Below are 14,616 nucleotides of genomic sequence, written 5' to 3'. Positions count from 1 at the left end.
GTATGGTTGCTGGCTATGTTTGTTATGGGCTTGTTAACTTTGGTGTGTAAGGTTGCTATGTTTGTTATGGCCTTGTGAACGTTGGTGAATATGATTGCTGGCTATGTTTGTTTTGGCTTTGTGAACGTTGGTGTGTGTGTGTGTGTGTGTGTGTGTGTGTGTATCTTTCTTTCATACTATTCGCCATTTCCCGCATTAGCGAGGTAGCGTTAAGAACAGAGGACTAGGCCTTTGAGGGAATATCCTCATCTGGCCCCCTTCTCTGTTCCTTCTTTTGGAAAATTAAAAAAAAATGAGAGGGGAGGGTATATATATATATATATATATATATATATATATATATATATATATATATATATATATATATATATTTTTGCTTTGTCGCTGTCTCCCGCGTTTGCGAGGTAGCGCAAGGAAACAGACGAAAGAAATGGCCCAACCCACCCCCATACACATGTATATACATACGTCCACACACGCAAATATAAATACCTACACAGCTTTCCATGGTTTACCCCAGACGCTTCACATGCCTTGATTCAATCCACTGACAGCACGTCAACCCCGGTATACCACATCGCTCCAATTCACTCGATTCCTTGCCCTCCTTTCACCCTCCTGCATGTTCAGGCCCCGATCACACAAAACCTTTTTCACTCCATCTTTCCACCTCCAATTTGGTCTCCCTCTTCTCCTCGTTCCCTCCACCTCCGACACATATATCCTCTTGGTCAATCTTTCCTCACTCATTCTCTCCATGTGACCAAACCATTTCAAAACACCCTCTTCTGCTCTCTCAACCACGCTCTTTTTATTTCCACACATCTCTCTTACCCTTACGTTACTTACTCGATCAAACCACCTCATACCACACATTGTCCTCAAACATCTCATTTCCAGCACATCCATCCTCCTGCGCACAACTCTATCCATAGTCCACGCCTCGCAACCATACAACATTGTTGGAACCACTATTCCTTCAAACATACCCATTTTTGCTTTCCGAGATAATGTTCTCGACTTCCACACATTCTTCAAGGCTCCCAGAATTTTCGCCCCCTCCCCCACCCTATGATCCACTTCCGCTTCCATGTTTCCATCCGCTGCCAGATCCACTCCCAGATATCTAAAACACTTCACTTCCTCCAGTTTTTCTCCATTCAAACTCACCTCCCAATTGACTTGACCCTCAACCCTACTGTACCTAATAACCTTGCTCTTATTCACATTTACTCTTAACTTTCTTCTTTCACACACTTTACCAAACTCAGTCACCAGCTTCTGCAGTTTCTCACATGAATCAGCCACCAGCGCTGTATCATCAGCGAACAACAACTGACTCACTTCCCAAGCTCTCTCATCCCCAACAGACTTCATCCTTGCCCCTCTTTCCAAAACTCTTGCATTCACCTCCCTAACAACCCCATCCATAAACAAATTAAACAACCATGGAGACATCACACACCCCTGCCGCAAACCTACATTCACTGAGAACCAATCACTTTCCTCTCTTCCTACACGTACACATGACTTACATCCTCGATAAAAACTTTTCACTGCTTCTAACAACTTGCCTCCCACACCATATATTCTTAATACCTTCCACAGAGCATCTCTATCAACTCTCCAGATCCATAAATGCTACATACAAATCCATTTGCTTTTCTAAGTATTTCTTACATACATTCTTCAAAGCAAACACCTGATCCACACATCCTCTACCACTTCTGAAACCACACTGCTCTTCCCCAATCTGATGCTCTGTACATGCCTTCACCCTCTCAATCAATACCCTCCCATACAATTTGCCAGGAATACTCAACAAACTTATACCTCTGTAATTTGAGCACTCACTCTTATCCCCTTTGCCTTTGTACAATGGCACTATGCACGCATTTCGCCAATCCTCAGGCACCTCACCATGAGTCATACATACATTAAATAACCTTACCAACCAGTCAACAATACAGTCACCCCCTTTTTTCATAAATTCCACTGCAATACCATCCAAACCTGCTGCCTTGCCGGCTTTCATCTTCCGCAAAGCTTTTACTACCTCTTCTCTGTTTACCAAATCATTTTCCCTAACCCTCGCACTTTGCACACCACCTCGACCAAAACACCCTATATCTGCCACTCTATCATCAAACACATTCAACAAACCTTCAAAATACTCACTCCATCTCCTTCTCACATCACCACTACTTGTTATCACCTCCCCATTTGCGCCCTTCACTGAAGTTCCCATTTGTTCCCTTGTCTTACGCACTTTATTTACCTCCTTCTAGAACATCTTTTTATTCTCCCTAAAATTTAATGATACTCTCTCACCCCAACTCTCATTTGCCCTTTTTTTTTCACCTCTTGCACCTTTCTCTTGACCTCCTGTCTCTTTCTTTTATACGTCTCCCACTCACTTTCATTTTTTCCCTGCAAAAATCGTCCAAATGCCTCTCTCTTCTCTTTCACTAATACTCTTACTTCTTCATCCCACCACTCACTACCCTTTCTAATCAACCCACCTCCCACTCTTCTCATGCCACAAGCATCTTTTGCGCAATCCATCACTGATTCCCTAAATACATCCCATTCCTCCCCCACTCCCCTTACTTCCATTGTTCTCACCTTTTTCCATTCTGTACTCAGTCTCTCCTGGTACTTCCTCACACAAGTCTCCTTCCCAAGCTCACTTACTCTCACCACCCTCTTCACCCCAACATTCACTCTTCTTTTCTGGAAACCCATACATACATACATACATACATACATATATATATATATATATATATATATATATATATATATATATATATATATATATATATATATATATATATATATATATATATTGATGAGAACTACTATTGACGTTTGTGTAAATAAATTATACATTTCCTTTTTCCATAGCCAGAGGTTGAACCACTATGTGACATCCATTTTTTTTTTTTTTTTTTAAGCTAGAAGTTTCAGTTTTCTAAATTGTTTCTTACATTTTTCATATGTATATATATGTATATGTGTGTGTGTGTATATGTGCGTATGTATGTGTGTGTGTGTGTGTGTATATATATATATATATATATATATATATATATATATATATATATATATATATATATATATATATATATATATATATATATATATATATATTATCCCTGGGGATAGGGGTGAAAGAATACTTCCCACGCATTCCTCGCGTGTCGTAGAAAGCGACTAGAGGGGACGGGAGCGGGGGGCCAGAAATCCTCCCCTCCTTGTATTTTCTTAACTTTCTAAAATGGGAAACAGAAGAAGGAGTCACGCGGGGAGTGCTCATCCTCCTCGAAGGCTCAGATTGGGGTGCCTAAATGTGTGTGGATGTAACCAAGATGTGAAAAAAGGAGAGATAGGTAGTATGTTTGAGGAAAGGAACCTGGATGTTTTGGCTCTGAGTGAAACGAAGCTCAAGGGTAAAGGGGAAGAGTGGTTTGGGAATGTCTTGGGAGTAAAGTCAGGGATTAGTGAGAAGACAATAGCAAGGGAAGGAGTATCAATACTCCTGAAACAGGAGTTGTGGGAGTATGTGATAGAATGTAAGAAAGTAAATTCTCGATTAATATGGGTAAAACTGAAAGTTGATGGAGAGAGATGGGTGATTATTGGTGCATATGCACCTGGGCATGAGAAGAAAGATCATGAGAGGCAAGTGTTTTGGGAGCAGCTGAATGAGTGTGTTAGTGGTTTTGATGCACGAGACCGGGTTATAGTGATGGGTGATTTGAATGCAAAGGTGAGTAATGTGGCAGTTGAGGGAATAATTGGTATACATGGGGTGTTCAGTGTTGTAAATAGAAATGGTGAAGAGCTTGTAGATTTATGTGCTGAAAAAGGACTGATGATTGGGAATACCTGGTTTAAAAAGCGAGATATACATAAGTATACTTATGTAAGTAGGAGAGATGGCCAGAGAGCGTTATTGGATTACGTGTTAATTGACAGGCGCGCGAAAGAGAGACTTTTGGATGTTAATGTGCTGAGAGGTGCAACTGGAGGGATGTCTGATCATTATCTTGTGGAGGCTAAGGTGAAGATTTGTATGGGTTTTCAGAAAAGAAGAGTGAATGTTGGGGTGAAGAGGGTGGTGAGAGTAAGTGAGCTTGGGAAGGAGACTTGTGTGAGGAAGTACCAGGAGAGACTGAGTACAGAATGGAAAAAGGTGAGAACAATGGAAGTAAGGGGAGTGGGGGAGGAATGGGATGTATTTAGGGAATCAGTGATGGATTGCGCAAAAGATGCTTGTGGCATGAGAAGAGTGGGAGGTGGGTTGATTAGAAAGGGTAGTGAGTGGTGGGATGAAGAAGTAAGAGTATTAGTGAAAGAGAAGAGAGAGGCATTTGGACGATTTTTGCAGGGAAAAAATGAAACTGAGTGGGAGATGTATAAAAGAAAGAGACAGGAGGTCAAGAGAAAGGTGCAAGAGGTGAAAAAAGGGGCAAATGAGAGTTGGGGTGAGAGAGTATCATTAAATTTTAGGGAGAATAAAAAGATGTTCTGGAAGGAGGTAAATAAAGTGCGTAAGACAAGGGAGCAAATGGGAACTTCAGTGAAGGGCGCAAATGGGGAGGTGATAACAAGTAGTGGTGATGTGAGAAGGAGATGGAGTGAGTATTTTGAAGGTTTGTTGAATGTGTTTGATGATAGAGTGGCAGATATAGGGTGTTTTGGTCGAGGTGGTGTGCAAAGTGAGAGGGTTAGGGAAAATGATTTGGTAAACAGAGAAGAGGTAGTAAAAGCTTTGCGGAAGATGAAAGCCGGCAAGGCAGCAGGTTTGGATGGTATTGCAGTGGAATTTATTAAAAAAGGGGGTGACTGTATTGTTGACTGGTTGGTAAGGTTATTTAATGTATGTATGACTCATGGTGAGGTGCCTGAGGACTGGCGAAATGCGTGCATAGTGCCATTGTACAAAGGCAAAGGGGATAAGAGTGAGTGCTCAAATTACAGATGTATAAGTTTGTTGAGTATTCCTGGTAAATTATATGGGAGGATATTGATTGAGAGGGTGAAGGCATGTACAGAGCATCAGATTGGGTAAGAGCAGTGTGGTTTCAGAAGTGGTAGAGGATGTGTGGATCAGGTGTTTGCTTTGAAGAATGTATGTGAGAAATACTTAAAAAAGCAAATGGATTTGTATGTAGCATTTATGGATCTGGAGAAGGCATATGATAGAGTTGATAGAGATGCTCTGTGGAAGGTATTAAGAATATATGGTGTGGGAGGCAAGTTGTTAGAAGCAGCGAAAAGTTTTTATCGAGGATGTAAGGCATGTGTACGTGTAGGAAGAGAGGAAAGTGATTGGTTCTCAGTGAATGTAGGTTTGCGGCAGGGGTGTGTGATGTTTCCATGGTTGTTTAATTTGTTTATGGATGGGGTGGTTAGGGAGGTGAATGCAAGAGTTTTGGAAAGAGGGGCAAGTATGAAGTCTGTTGGGGATGAGAGAGCTTGGGAAGTGAGTCAGTTGTTGTTCGCTGATGATACAGCGCTGGTGGCTGATTCATGTGAGAAACTGCAGAAGCTGGTGACTGAATTTGGTAAAGTGTGTGAAAGAAGAAAGTTAAGAGTAAATGTGAATAAGAGCAAGGTTATTAGGTACAGTAGGGTTGAGGGTCAAGTCAATTGGGAGGTGAGTTTGAATGGAGAAAAACTGGAGGAAGTGAAGTGTTTTAGATATCTGGGAGTGGATCTGGCAGCGGATGGAACCATGGAAGCGGAAGTGGATCATAGGGTAGGGGAGGGGGCGAAAATTCTGGGAGCCTTGAAGAATGTGTGGAAGTCGAGAACATTATCTCGGAAAGCAAAAATGGGTATGTTTGAAGGAATAGTGGTTCCAACAATGTTGTATGGTTGCGAGGCGTGGACTATGGAGAGAGTTGTGCGCAGGAGGATGGATGTGCTGGAAATGAGATGTTTGAGGACAATGTGTGGTGTGAGGTGGTTTGATCGAGTAAGTAACGTAAGGGTAAGAGAGATGTGTGGAAATAAAAAGAGCGTGGTTGAGAGAGCAGAAGAGGGTGTTTTGAAATGGTTCGGGCACATGGAGAGAATGAGTGAGGAAAGATTGACCAAGAGGATATATGTATCGGAGGTGGAGGGAACGAGGAGAAGAGGGAGACCAAATTGGAGGTGGAAAGATGGAGTGAAAAAGATTTTGTGTGATCGGGGCCTGAACATGCAGGAGGGTGAAAGGAGGGCAAGGAATAGAGTGAATTGGAGCGATGTGGTATACCGGGGTTGACGTGCTGTCAGTGGATTGAATCAAGGCATGTGAAGCGTCTGGGGTAAACCATGGAAAGCTGTGTAGGTATTTATATTTGCGTGTGTGGACGTATGTATATACATGTGTATGGGGGTGGGTTGGGCCATTTCTTTCGTCTGTTTCCTTGCGCTACCTCGCAAACGCGGGAGACAGCGACAAAGCAAAAAAAAAAAAAAAATATATATATATATATATATATATATATATATATATATATATATATATATATATATATATATATATATATATATATATATATATCCCTGGAAACAGGGGAGAAAGAATACTTCCTAGCCATTCCCTGCGTATCGCAGAAGGCGACTAAAGGGGACGGGAGCGGGGGCTAGAAACCCTCCCCTCCTTGTATTTCAACTTTCTAAAAGGGGAAATAGAAGAACGAGTCATGCGGGGAGTGCTCATCCTCCTTGAAGGCTCAGATTGCGGTGTCTAAATGTGTGTAGATGTAATCAAGATGAGAAAAAAGGAGAGATAGGTAGTATGTTTGAGGAAAAGAACCTGGATGTTTTAGCTCTGAGTGAAACGAAGCTCAAGGGTAAAGGGGCAGAGTGGTTTGGGAAAGTCTTGGGGGTAAAGCCAGGGGTTGGTGAGAGGACATGAGCAAAGGAAGGAGTAGCACTACTCCTGAAGCAGGAGTTTGGGAGTATGTGACAGAGTGTAAGAAAGTAAACTGTAGATTGATATGGGTAAATCTGAAAATGGATGGAGAGAGATCGGTGATTATTGGTCCCTTTGCACCTGGTCATGAAAAGAAAGATCATGAGAGGCAAGAGTTTTGGGAGCAGCTAAGATCATGAGAGGCAAGAGTTTTGGGAGCAGCTGAGTGAGTGTGTTAGCAGGCTTGATGCACGAGACCGGGTATAGTGATAGGTGATTTGAATGCAAAGGTGAGTAATGTGGCAGTTGAAGGTATAATTGGTGTACATGGGGTGTGTACTGGTGTAAATGGAAATGGTGTAGAGCTTGTAGATTTGTGTGCTGAAAAAGGACTGGTGATTGGGAATACCTGTTTTAAAAAGAGAGATATACATAAGTATACGCATGTAAGTAGAAGAGATGGCCAGAGAGCGTTATTGGATTACGTGTTAATTGATAGGCGCGTGAAATAGAGACTTTTGGATGTTAATGTGTTGAGAGGTGCAACTAGAGGGATGTCTGATCATTATCTTGTGGAGACGAAGATGATGTGTAGAGGTTTTCAGAAAAGAAGAGGGAATGTTGGGGCGAAGAGAGTGGAGAAAGTAAGTGAGCTTGGAAAGGAGACTTGTGTGAGGAAGTACCATGAGAGACTGAGTGCATAATGGAAAAAGGTGAGAGCAAATGACATAAGGGGAGTGGGGGAGAAATGGGATGTGTTTAGGGAAGCAGTGATGGCTTGCGCAAAAGATGCTTGTGGCATGAGAAGCGTGGGAGGTTGGCAGATTAGAAAGGGTAGTGAGTGGTAGGATGAAGAAGTAAGTTTATCATCAAAAGAGAAGAGAGAAGCATTTGGACGATTTTTGCAGGGAAGTAGTGCAAATGACTGTGAGATGTATAAAAGAAAGAGGGAGGAGGTCAAGAGAAAGGTGCAAGAGGTGAAAAAGAAAGCAAATGAGAGTTAGGATGAGAATAATTATATGTTAGGGAGGATAAAAAGATGTTTTGGAAGGAGGTAAATAACGTGCGTAAGACCAGAGAGCAAATGTCAACATCGGTGAAGGGGAGGTAATAACAAGTAGTGGTGAAGTGAGAATATGGAGTGAGTATTTTGAAGGTTTGTTGAATGTGTTTGATGATGCAGTGACAGATTTAGGGTGTTTTCGTCGAGGTGGTGTGCGAAGTGATAGGGGCAGGGAGAATGGTTTGGCAAACAGCGACGAGGTAGTGAAAGTTTTGCGGAAGATGAAAGCCGGCAAGGCGGCGGGTTTGGATGGTGTTGCAGTGGAATTTAGTAAAAGAGGAGGTGACTGTGTTGTTGACTGTTTGGTAAGGTTATTTAATGAATGTATGGTTCATAGTGAAGTGCCTGAGGATTGGCGGAATGCATGCATAGTACCATTGTACAAAAGCAAAGAGGATAAAGGTGAGTGTTCAAATTACAGAGGTATAGGTTTGTTGAGTATTCCTGGGAAAATATATGGGAGGGTATTGATTGAGAGGGTGAAGGCATGTACAGAGCATCAGATTGGAGAGGAGCAGTGTGGTTTCAGAAGTGGTAGAGGATGTGTGGATCAGGTGTTTGCTTTGAAGAATGTATGCGAGAAGCGCTTAGAAAAACAAATGGATTAGTATGTAGCATTTATGGATCTGGAGAAGTCATATGACAGAGTTGATAGAGATGCTCTGTGGAAGGTATTAAGAGTATATGGTGTTGAAGGCAAGTTACTAGAAGCAGTGAAAAGTTTTTTATCGAGGATGTAAGGCATGTGTACGTGTAGGAAGAGACGAAAGTGATTGGTTCTCAGTGAATGTAGGTTTGCGGCTGGGGTGCGTGATGTCTCCATGGCTGTTTGATTTGTTTATGGATGGGGTTGTTAGGGAAGTGAATGCAAGAGTCTGTTGTGGATGAGAGGGCTTGGGAAGTGAGTCAGTTGTTGTTCGCTGATGATTCAGCACTGGTGGCTGATTCGGGTGAGAAACTGCAGAAACTGCTGACTGAGTTTGGTAAAGTGTGTGTGAAAGAAGAAAGCTGAGAGTAAATGTGAATAAGAGCAAGGTTATTAGGTACAGTATGGTTGAGGGACAAGTCAATTGGGAGGTAAGTTTGAATGGAAAAAAAAACTGGAGGAAGTGAAGTGTTTTAGATATCTGGGAGTGGATTTGGCAGCGGATGGAACCATAGAAGCGGAAGTGAGTCACAGGGTGGGGGAGGGGGGCGAAGGTTCTGGGAGTGTTGAAGAATGTGTGGAAGGCGAGAACATTATCTCGGAGAGCAAAAATGGGTATGTTTGAAGGAATAGTGGTTCCAACAATGTTATATGGTTGCGAAGCGTGGGCTATAGAGGGTTGTTCGGAGGAGGGTGGATGTGTTGGAAATGAGATGTTTGAGGACAATATGTGATGTGAGGTGGTTTGATCGAATAAGTAATGAAAGGGTAAGAGAGATGTGTGGTAATGAAAAGAGTGTGGTTGAGAGAGCAGTACATGTAGAGGGTGTGTTGAAATGGTTTGGTCACATGGAGAGAATGAACGAGGAAAGATTGACAATGAGGATATGTGTCAGAGGTGGAGGGAACGAGAAGTGTGAGACCAGATTGGAGGTGGAAGGATGGAGTGAAAAAGATATTGAGCGATCGGGGCCTGAACATGCAGGAGGGTGAAAGGCGTGCAAGGAATAGAGTGAATTGGAACGATGTGGTATACCATGGAAAGTTTTGTGTGGCCTGGATGTGGAAAGGGAGCTGTAGTTTCGGTGCATTATACATGACAGTTAGAGATAGAGCGTGAACGCATGTGGCCTTTGCTGTCTTTTCCTAGCGATACCTCGCGCGCGTGCGGTGGGAGGGGGGGTGTCATTTAATGTGTGGCGGGGTGGCGACGGGAATGAATAAAGGTAGCAAGTATGAATTATGTACATGTGTATATATGTATATGTCTGTGTATGCATATATATGTATACGTGAAATGGATAGTTATGTATATGTGCTTGTGTGGACGTGTATGTATATACATGTGTATGTGGGTGGGTTGGGCCTTTCTTTCGTCTGTTTCCTTGCGCTACCTCGCTAACGCGGGAGACAGCGACGAAGTATAATGATAATAATAATAATGATAATAATAATAATAATAATAATAATGATAATAATAATAATAATAATAATAATGATAATAATAATAATAATAATAATAGAATATATATAATCATCTCTAGGAAAAGTAGATAAATTTCAAAACAATCTAAATTATAGAAAATCTTGTTTAAGTAATTTAATGTTTGACCCAGTGGTGCCGCCAAGCTGGCAAAATAAACTCGGCGTAAGAAAATAGCTTTCTTCGGGCACTGTTTCCCACCTCATCACCGTTACTAATAGAGAAGGAAAACAGATTTATAAATATCACCCATGTTTCTAGGTATAATATCCTCAATTGGTTCCTCTACTAGTTCTATGTTTCTGCGTTAAGGGAGCCCTAATAACATTTCTAACGTTTGTTTACCCAGAATTTCGTGACAGCTCCTGATAATGACTCGTCTCTCTTGTTTCCAGGTGAACGCAAGCAGTCTCTGTTGCAGTCCTGAACTGGTCAGTATTCTTTCTACTAAAATGTTTTGAAATAATGATTCTTCAGTAAGAAATGGCGAACATTTACAGTCACCATGAATTTTTGATCAGATTACCACTAGGCTTCGCTAAAACGACCTCTACGTTGTTATTATTCTTTAACATTTAGCTTTCAGTCTTTGTTATAATGTCTTAGCCTAGGAGACGAGCTTTTGTATTTATGTTTTAGCCTAGCAGTCTTTTTCTTTTTCTTTAGACTAAAACATGACTTTAGTACCTCATAATGTCAGCTTAGCCCGAGCCCTGTCCTCTGACGGCTGTTCTGGGTGTGTTGTATGAGGTATTTTAGTCATTTTGAGGCCAAAAATTAGAGTCAGAGTTACCCCCCTCCACACAACAGTCGTCGTCAGGGTGTGGCCTCTGGTCAACACATGGCCATTCGGAGAAGCTGCTGGCGTTGCAGCCGCCCGCCGCCGTGCTGAGGGAGATGGAGCGCATCAGCAATCAGTACCAGAACGACATTACACTGTACTTCACCTTCACGGACGGCAGCCTCTACATGTACCCGACGCCTCGCAACAAGCACGACCTTCAGGCTTGTGAAAACTATGACCCACGCTTACGGTAATAAACTCTTAATGGCCTAGTTTTTTTGTTGTCTCGTGTGTGTGTGTGTGTGTGTGTGCTCGGTTGAAATTGCCTTCTCGAATTTGCGTTATCAAGTGGGAGTCACCACCAGCTCTGTCAAATGGAAGTGTGATGGTCTTGGATTTAGACAAGATAAATGCGAAAGTATAGACACTGAACACATCCAGTCATATATTTTACATGCCATTTCTTTTTACGTTCATTTAGTCTGAAATTGTAGCACAAACTTCTTCAAGGCACATAAGGGGGACTGGCACACAAAGCTTACGGTACATAAAAGTATTTTGTCTTCTTTCAATATGCACTGCAAGGAACAGCTGTGAATTAGCATAATGTCTTAATTAACGTATTTAATCTATATTCAATAGATTCGATCCTGTTTACATGGGATAAGGGACACATAAGTAAGCAATTTATTGAGAAACGATTTTGCCAAAAACAAGCATGGGATAGGATGCACAATGGTAGAACACAAGAGTGGTTAGTGAAGCAGCCACAATATATGGATAAACATTTTGCAAACAAATACACGTAACATGGGAAGGACATATGGCAACTTATAGTCCATGACAAGGTTATTTTTTTCGGAGAACAGTAACAGTATCCTGTGTTCACTTATTTGTTATAGAGTAGAATTGATCCTGACTGAAACCTTTTCCCTTGCATAGGTACTTCTTCACGCAGACCAAGTCGCCTGAGCCTCGAGACGTGATTGTAGTAGTGGATGCTGTCCTTGGAGCCCACTCGCTGGTGCGGGAGGTGGTGGTCAGGACCTTCAAAGCTCTCAGTTACTCAGACCGGGTAAGTCCTCTCCTACTGACCGCCGCCATACGTGCTCTTCGAGCCCTTAGACTACGTTACCTTCTTTAATGAATGCTAATCTTGGTCGTTCACTAGAAACAATAATAGTTTTTACCACACTAAGCCCTTCCGGCCAAAATGCCAGACGTACACAGATAAGCGTTCCTTCGACACCCTTGATATCTATTTATTTCTTCGTTGGTGTAGATCGGTCTGTGTCTGCCACACAAGGACATGTGTCGCACAGTGTCCTTTGATCACCAGGCCAGTCTGGGCGCCCCCAAGTGGCCCGGCCAAGGCCCACTGGGGAGGCAGTCATTCCTTGGGCAGGTGATTGTCAGCACCGAACGTAATAAGGACCACCTGAGTAAACTCCTGGACGAGTGGCTGAACTCCACGTCTTCCTTAGCTTCGCCCTTCTCGAGCCATTCAGCAGCTCTGACAGCGGGGCTGCACGTCCACCAGAACAGCTCCAAACACCCATTTAGCCAGTCTTCAAGTGGGTGAATAGTTCCCCCTTTTTCTCTCTAACATAAGTGCACACTATGAAACTGTAACTTTTGTTTTACGCCTTTTGTCTAATAAAACCTTATCACCAAAAGAAGGACATCATAATATTTCACTGATCCGTCGGTATTTCGAGTACAACTTGCCATTTGTTGCATGACAAAAAAGATAAATCGTATAGTTTGTCTTCGTGAAAGTTTTAAGACGAGAGAATGGTTGCGAATAGTGAGCACTTCTGTGGTGTTTTGTAGATATGCCGCACCAAGTGCTGGTGTACGTGACGACGCGCGGGGGTTGGGACCAGTGGCGGGCAGATCCTCAGCTCTCGGCCACCTTGAACGACTCCTTCCTCCACAATGTTTCCATCGTCATCAACCCCATCTATGGTACACCATCATCACCCCGTTGTATGTTCGTCATTTAGCTTCATGATGTGTATATAAGAAGTTTTGTGTCTGTTGATAAAAGTCAAAATAAGGGACTAAGAACGTTATGCTTTACATTTAGTGATCATGTAGCAACCCATTTAGGGCTGGGGACCCCAGTTTCACATAACTTCCACGAAAATTTTTTTTGTGGCCTAACGTGTGGCTCGCTGGCGAGCCTGAAACCAGGGATTCATACAGCTGAATGGAATGTGAGTGGAAAAAAAAAAGATATACATGTAAATTCGCGAGGATGGAAATGGTTGACGTTACAAGAAAGAGGATTTAGTGAAGGTTTATAATAAAGTTGATAAAGTGTTTTGGAAAGAAAGATGAACGTATGATTAGCTTAGCTGAATGGTTTTATAGCCTTTATGATACAACTGTGCTTCTGTGAAAGGAAACTGTGGTATGGAAGCGACTTGAAATCAATTTTGGGGTGAAGACAATGTGATCTCATAACGTTTATTTCGTGGATGAGACTTAATGTGAGGCAAGAATGAGGTGACATTAATTTCAGATAGACCTGGATCATTGTGGAAGATGCTGCAGTTACTGTAGCTAGTGATGCTGTTCCCCTGGTTGAATGAGAAGAATGGTCGGCTGCTGTGATGATGTAGGTGAGAGATTGTTCATAAGTTGGATCAAGATCCTTGTCATTAGGAGACAGGCAGTCGCGGTGTAGCATCACTTTTAAATGAAGAATGAGAAGTGATTGAATACAGATACGTGGGAGTAAGGATGACAAAATGCGCTGCGACATTGAGGGTCACAGAGAACTGGAGATGCACCTAGAACTTTGGTGAATGGGTAAGATGTGTGGTGTGTGCAGAAAGCTCGCCAGGTGGAGTGCTTGCTTACTCCTGCTCTTGAGTTATGCAGCTTTCAAAAGCCTTTAACAGTGAATATAGAGGACCAACGCTGTAGAGCTACTGTTAGGCAAGCGGCTTAAAAGAAAAGACAAAAAAAAAAAATGACGTGGTAAAGGCACATTGTTTTTAATGGCGATAGATAATGGAAGTCACACTACTACGCAGTTTGGGAGGGTGTACGGCAGTGAGCATCATGTTGTAGTTGGAGTTAGGATTGAGTCGGTTCCCAATCGGAGTCAGTATATGTTGTGACTGCAATCGTGTGTTCCCACAGAGGCGGCGGTCGGGCTGGAGGACGAACTGCTCATGGCAGATGAGAAGTGGACGGTGAAGTTAGTACCCTTCCCAACCTCACGCAAGTTCTACTCCTCACAGAGCAGCATCACCAGGTACCTTACAGAGTTCTACCTCAACTCTCAGACTTCATAGATTTGATAAATGGATGTGAAAGAAAAACCAGTATATTTTAATGAACTTGATATTCTTATGTGCAAAGATTATAGATACGGAATGGATAAATAACTTCACACACACACACACACACACACACACACACACAGCTCCGTGGTATGTTAACAGTTAACGTTGCTGACCGTCACGCTCGCACGCATAGGTTCGAATCCTGGTCGTGGCAAGCGGTCCACAGTCCACCCAGCTATTCATCCTCCATTATGGGCTGGTTGATAATTATGAGTACCCGGCATAGGCAAGGGTGTGTGTGTGTGTGTGTGCATACATATACAAAATTTTAGATAAGGCATACATACACAAGGTTAAGAGACGGGGTAACACGAGTGTAAAAATCTCTATTTGTAACACACAAGCCTAGTTAAGGCGAATCTTTTCAA

The 14,616-nt window shown here is 42.4% G+C and overlaps 1 protein-coding gene across 4 annotated transcripts in view; it reads left to right on the top strand.

Moving 5' to 3' along the window:
• LOC139765212 (VWFA and cache domain-containing protein 1-like) overlaps nt 1-14,616 on the top strand; it is a 155,300-nt gene that overhangs the window by 34,470 nt on the left and 106,214 nt on the right. For all 4 annotated transcript variants that reach the window (XM_071692515.1, XM_071692513.1, XM_071692514.1 and 1 more), the window contains exons 6-11: nt 10,501-10,536; nt 10,916-11,139; nt 11,832-11,964; nt 12,172-12,463; nt 12,723-12,857; nt 14,043-14,157. In XM_071692515.1, coding sequence (XP_071548616.1) covers nt 10,501-10,536; nt 10,916-11,139; nt 11,832-11,964; nt 12,172-12,463; nt 12,723-12,857; nt 14,043-14,157 — 935 coding nt within the window. The remainder of the gene's footprint in view (nt 1-10,500; nt 10,537-10,915; nt 11,140-11,831; nt 11,965-12,171; nt 12,464-12,722; nt 12,858-14,042; nt 14,158-14,616) is intronic.

The sequence above is a fragment of the Panulirus ornatus genome, chromosome 53 (assembly GCF_036320965.1).
Source record: "Panulirus ornatus isolate Po-2019 chromosome 53, ASM3632096v1, whole genome shotgun sequence".
Lineage (NCBI taxonomy): Eukaryota > Metazoa > Arthropoda > Malacostraca > Decapoda > Palinuridae > Panulirus > Panulirus ornatus.
This window is presented reverse-complemented; position numbering and strand designations above follow the sequence as displayed.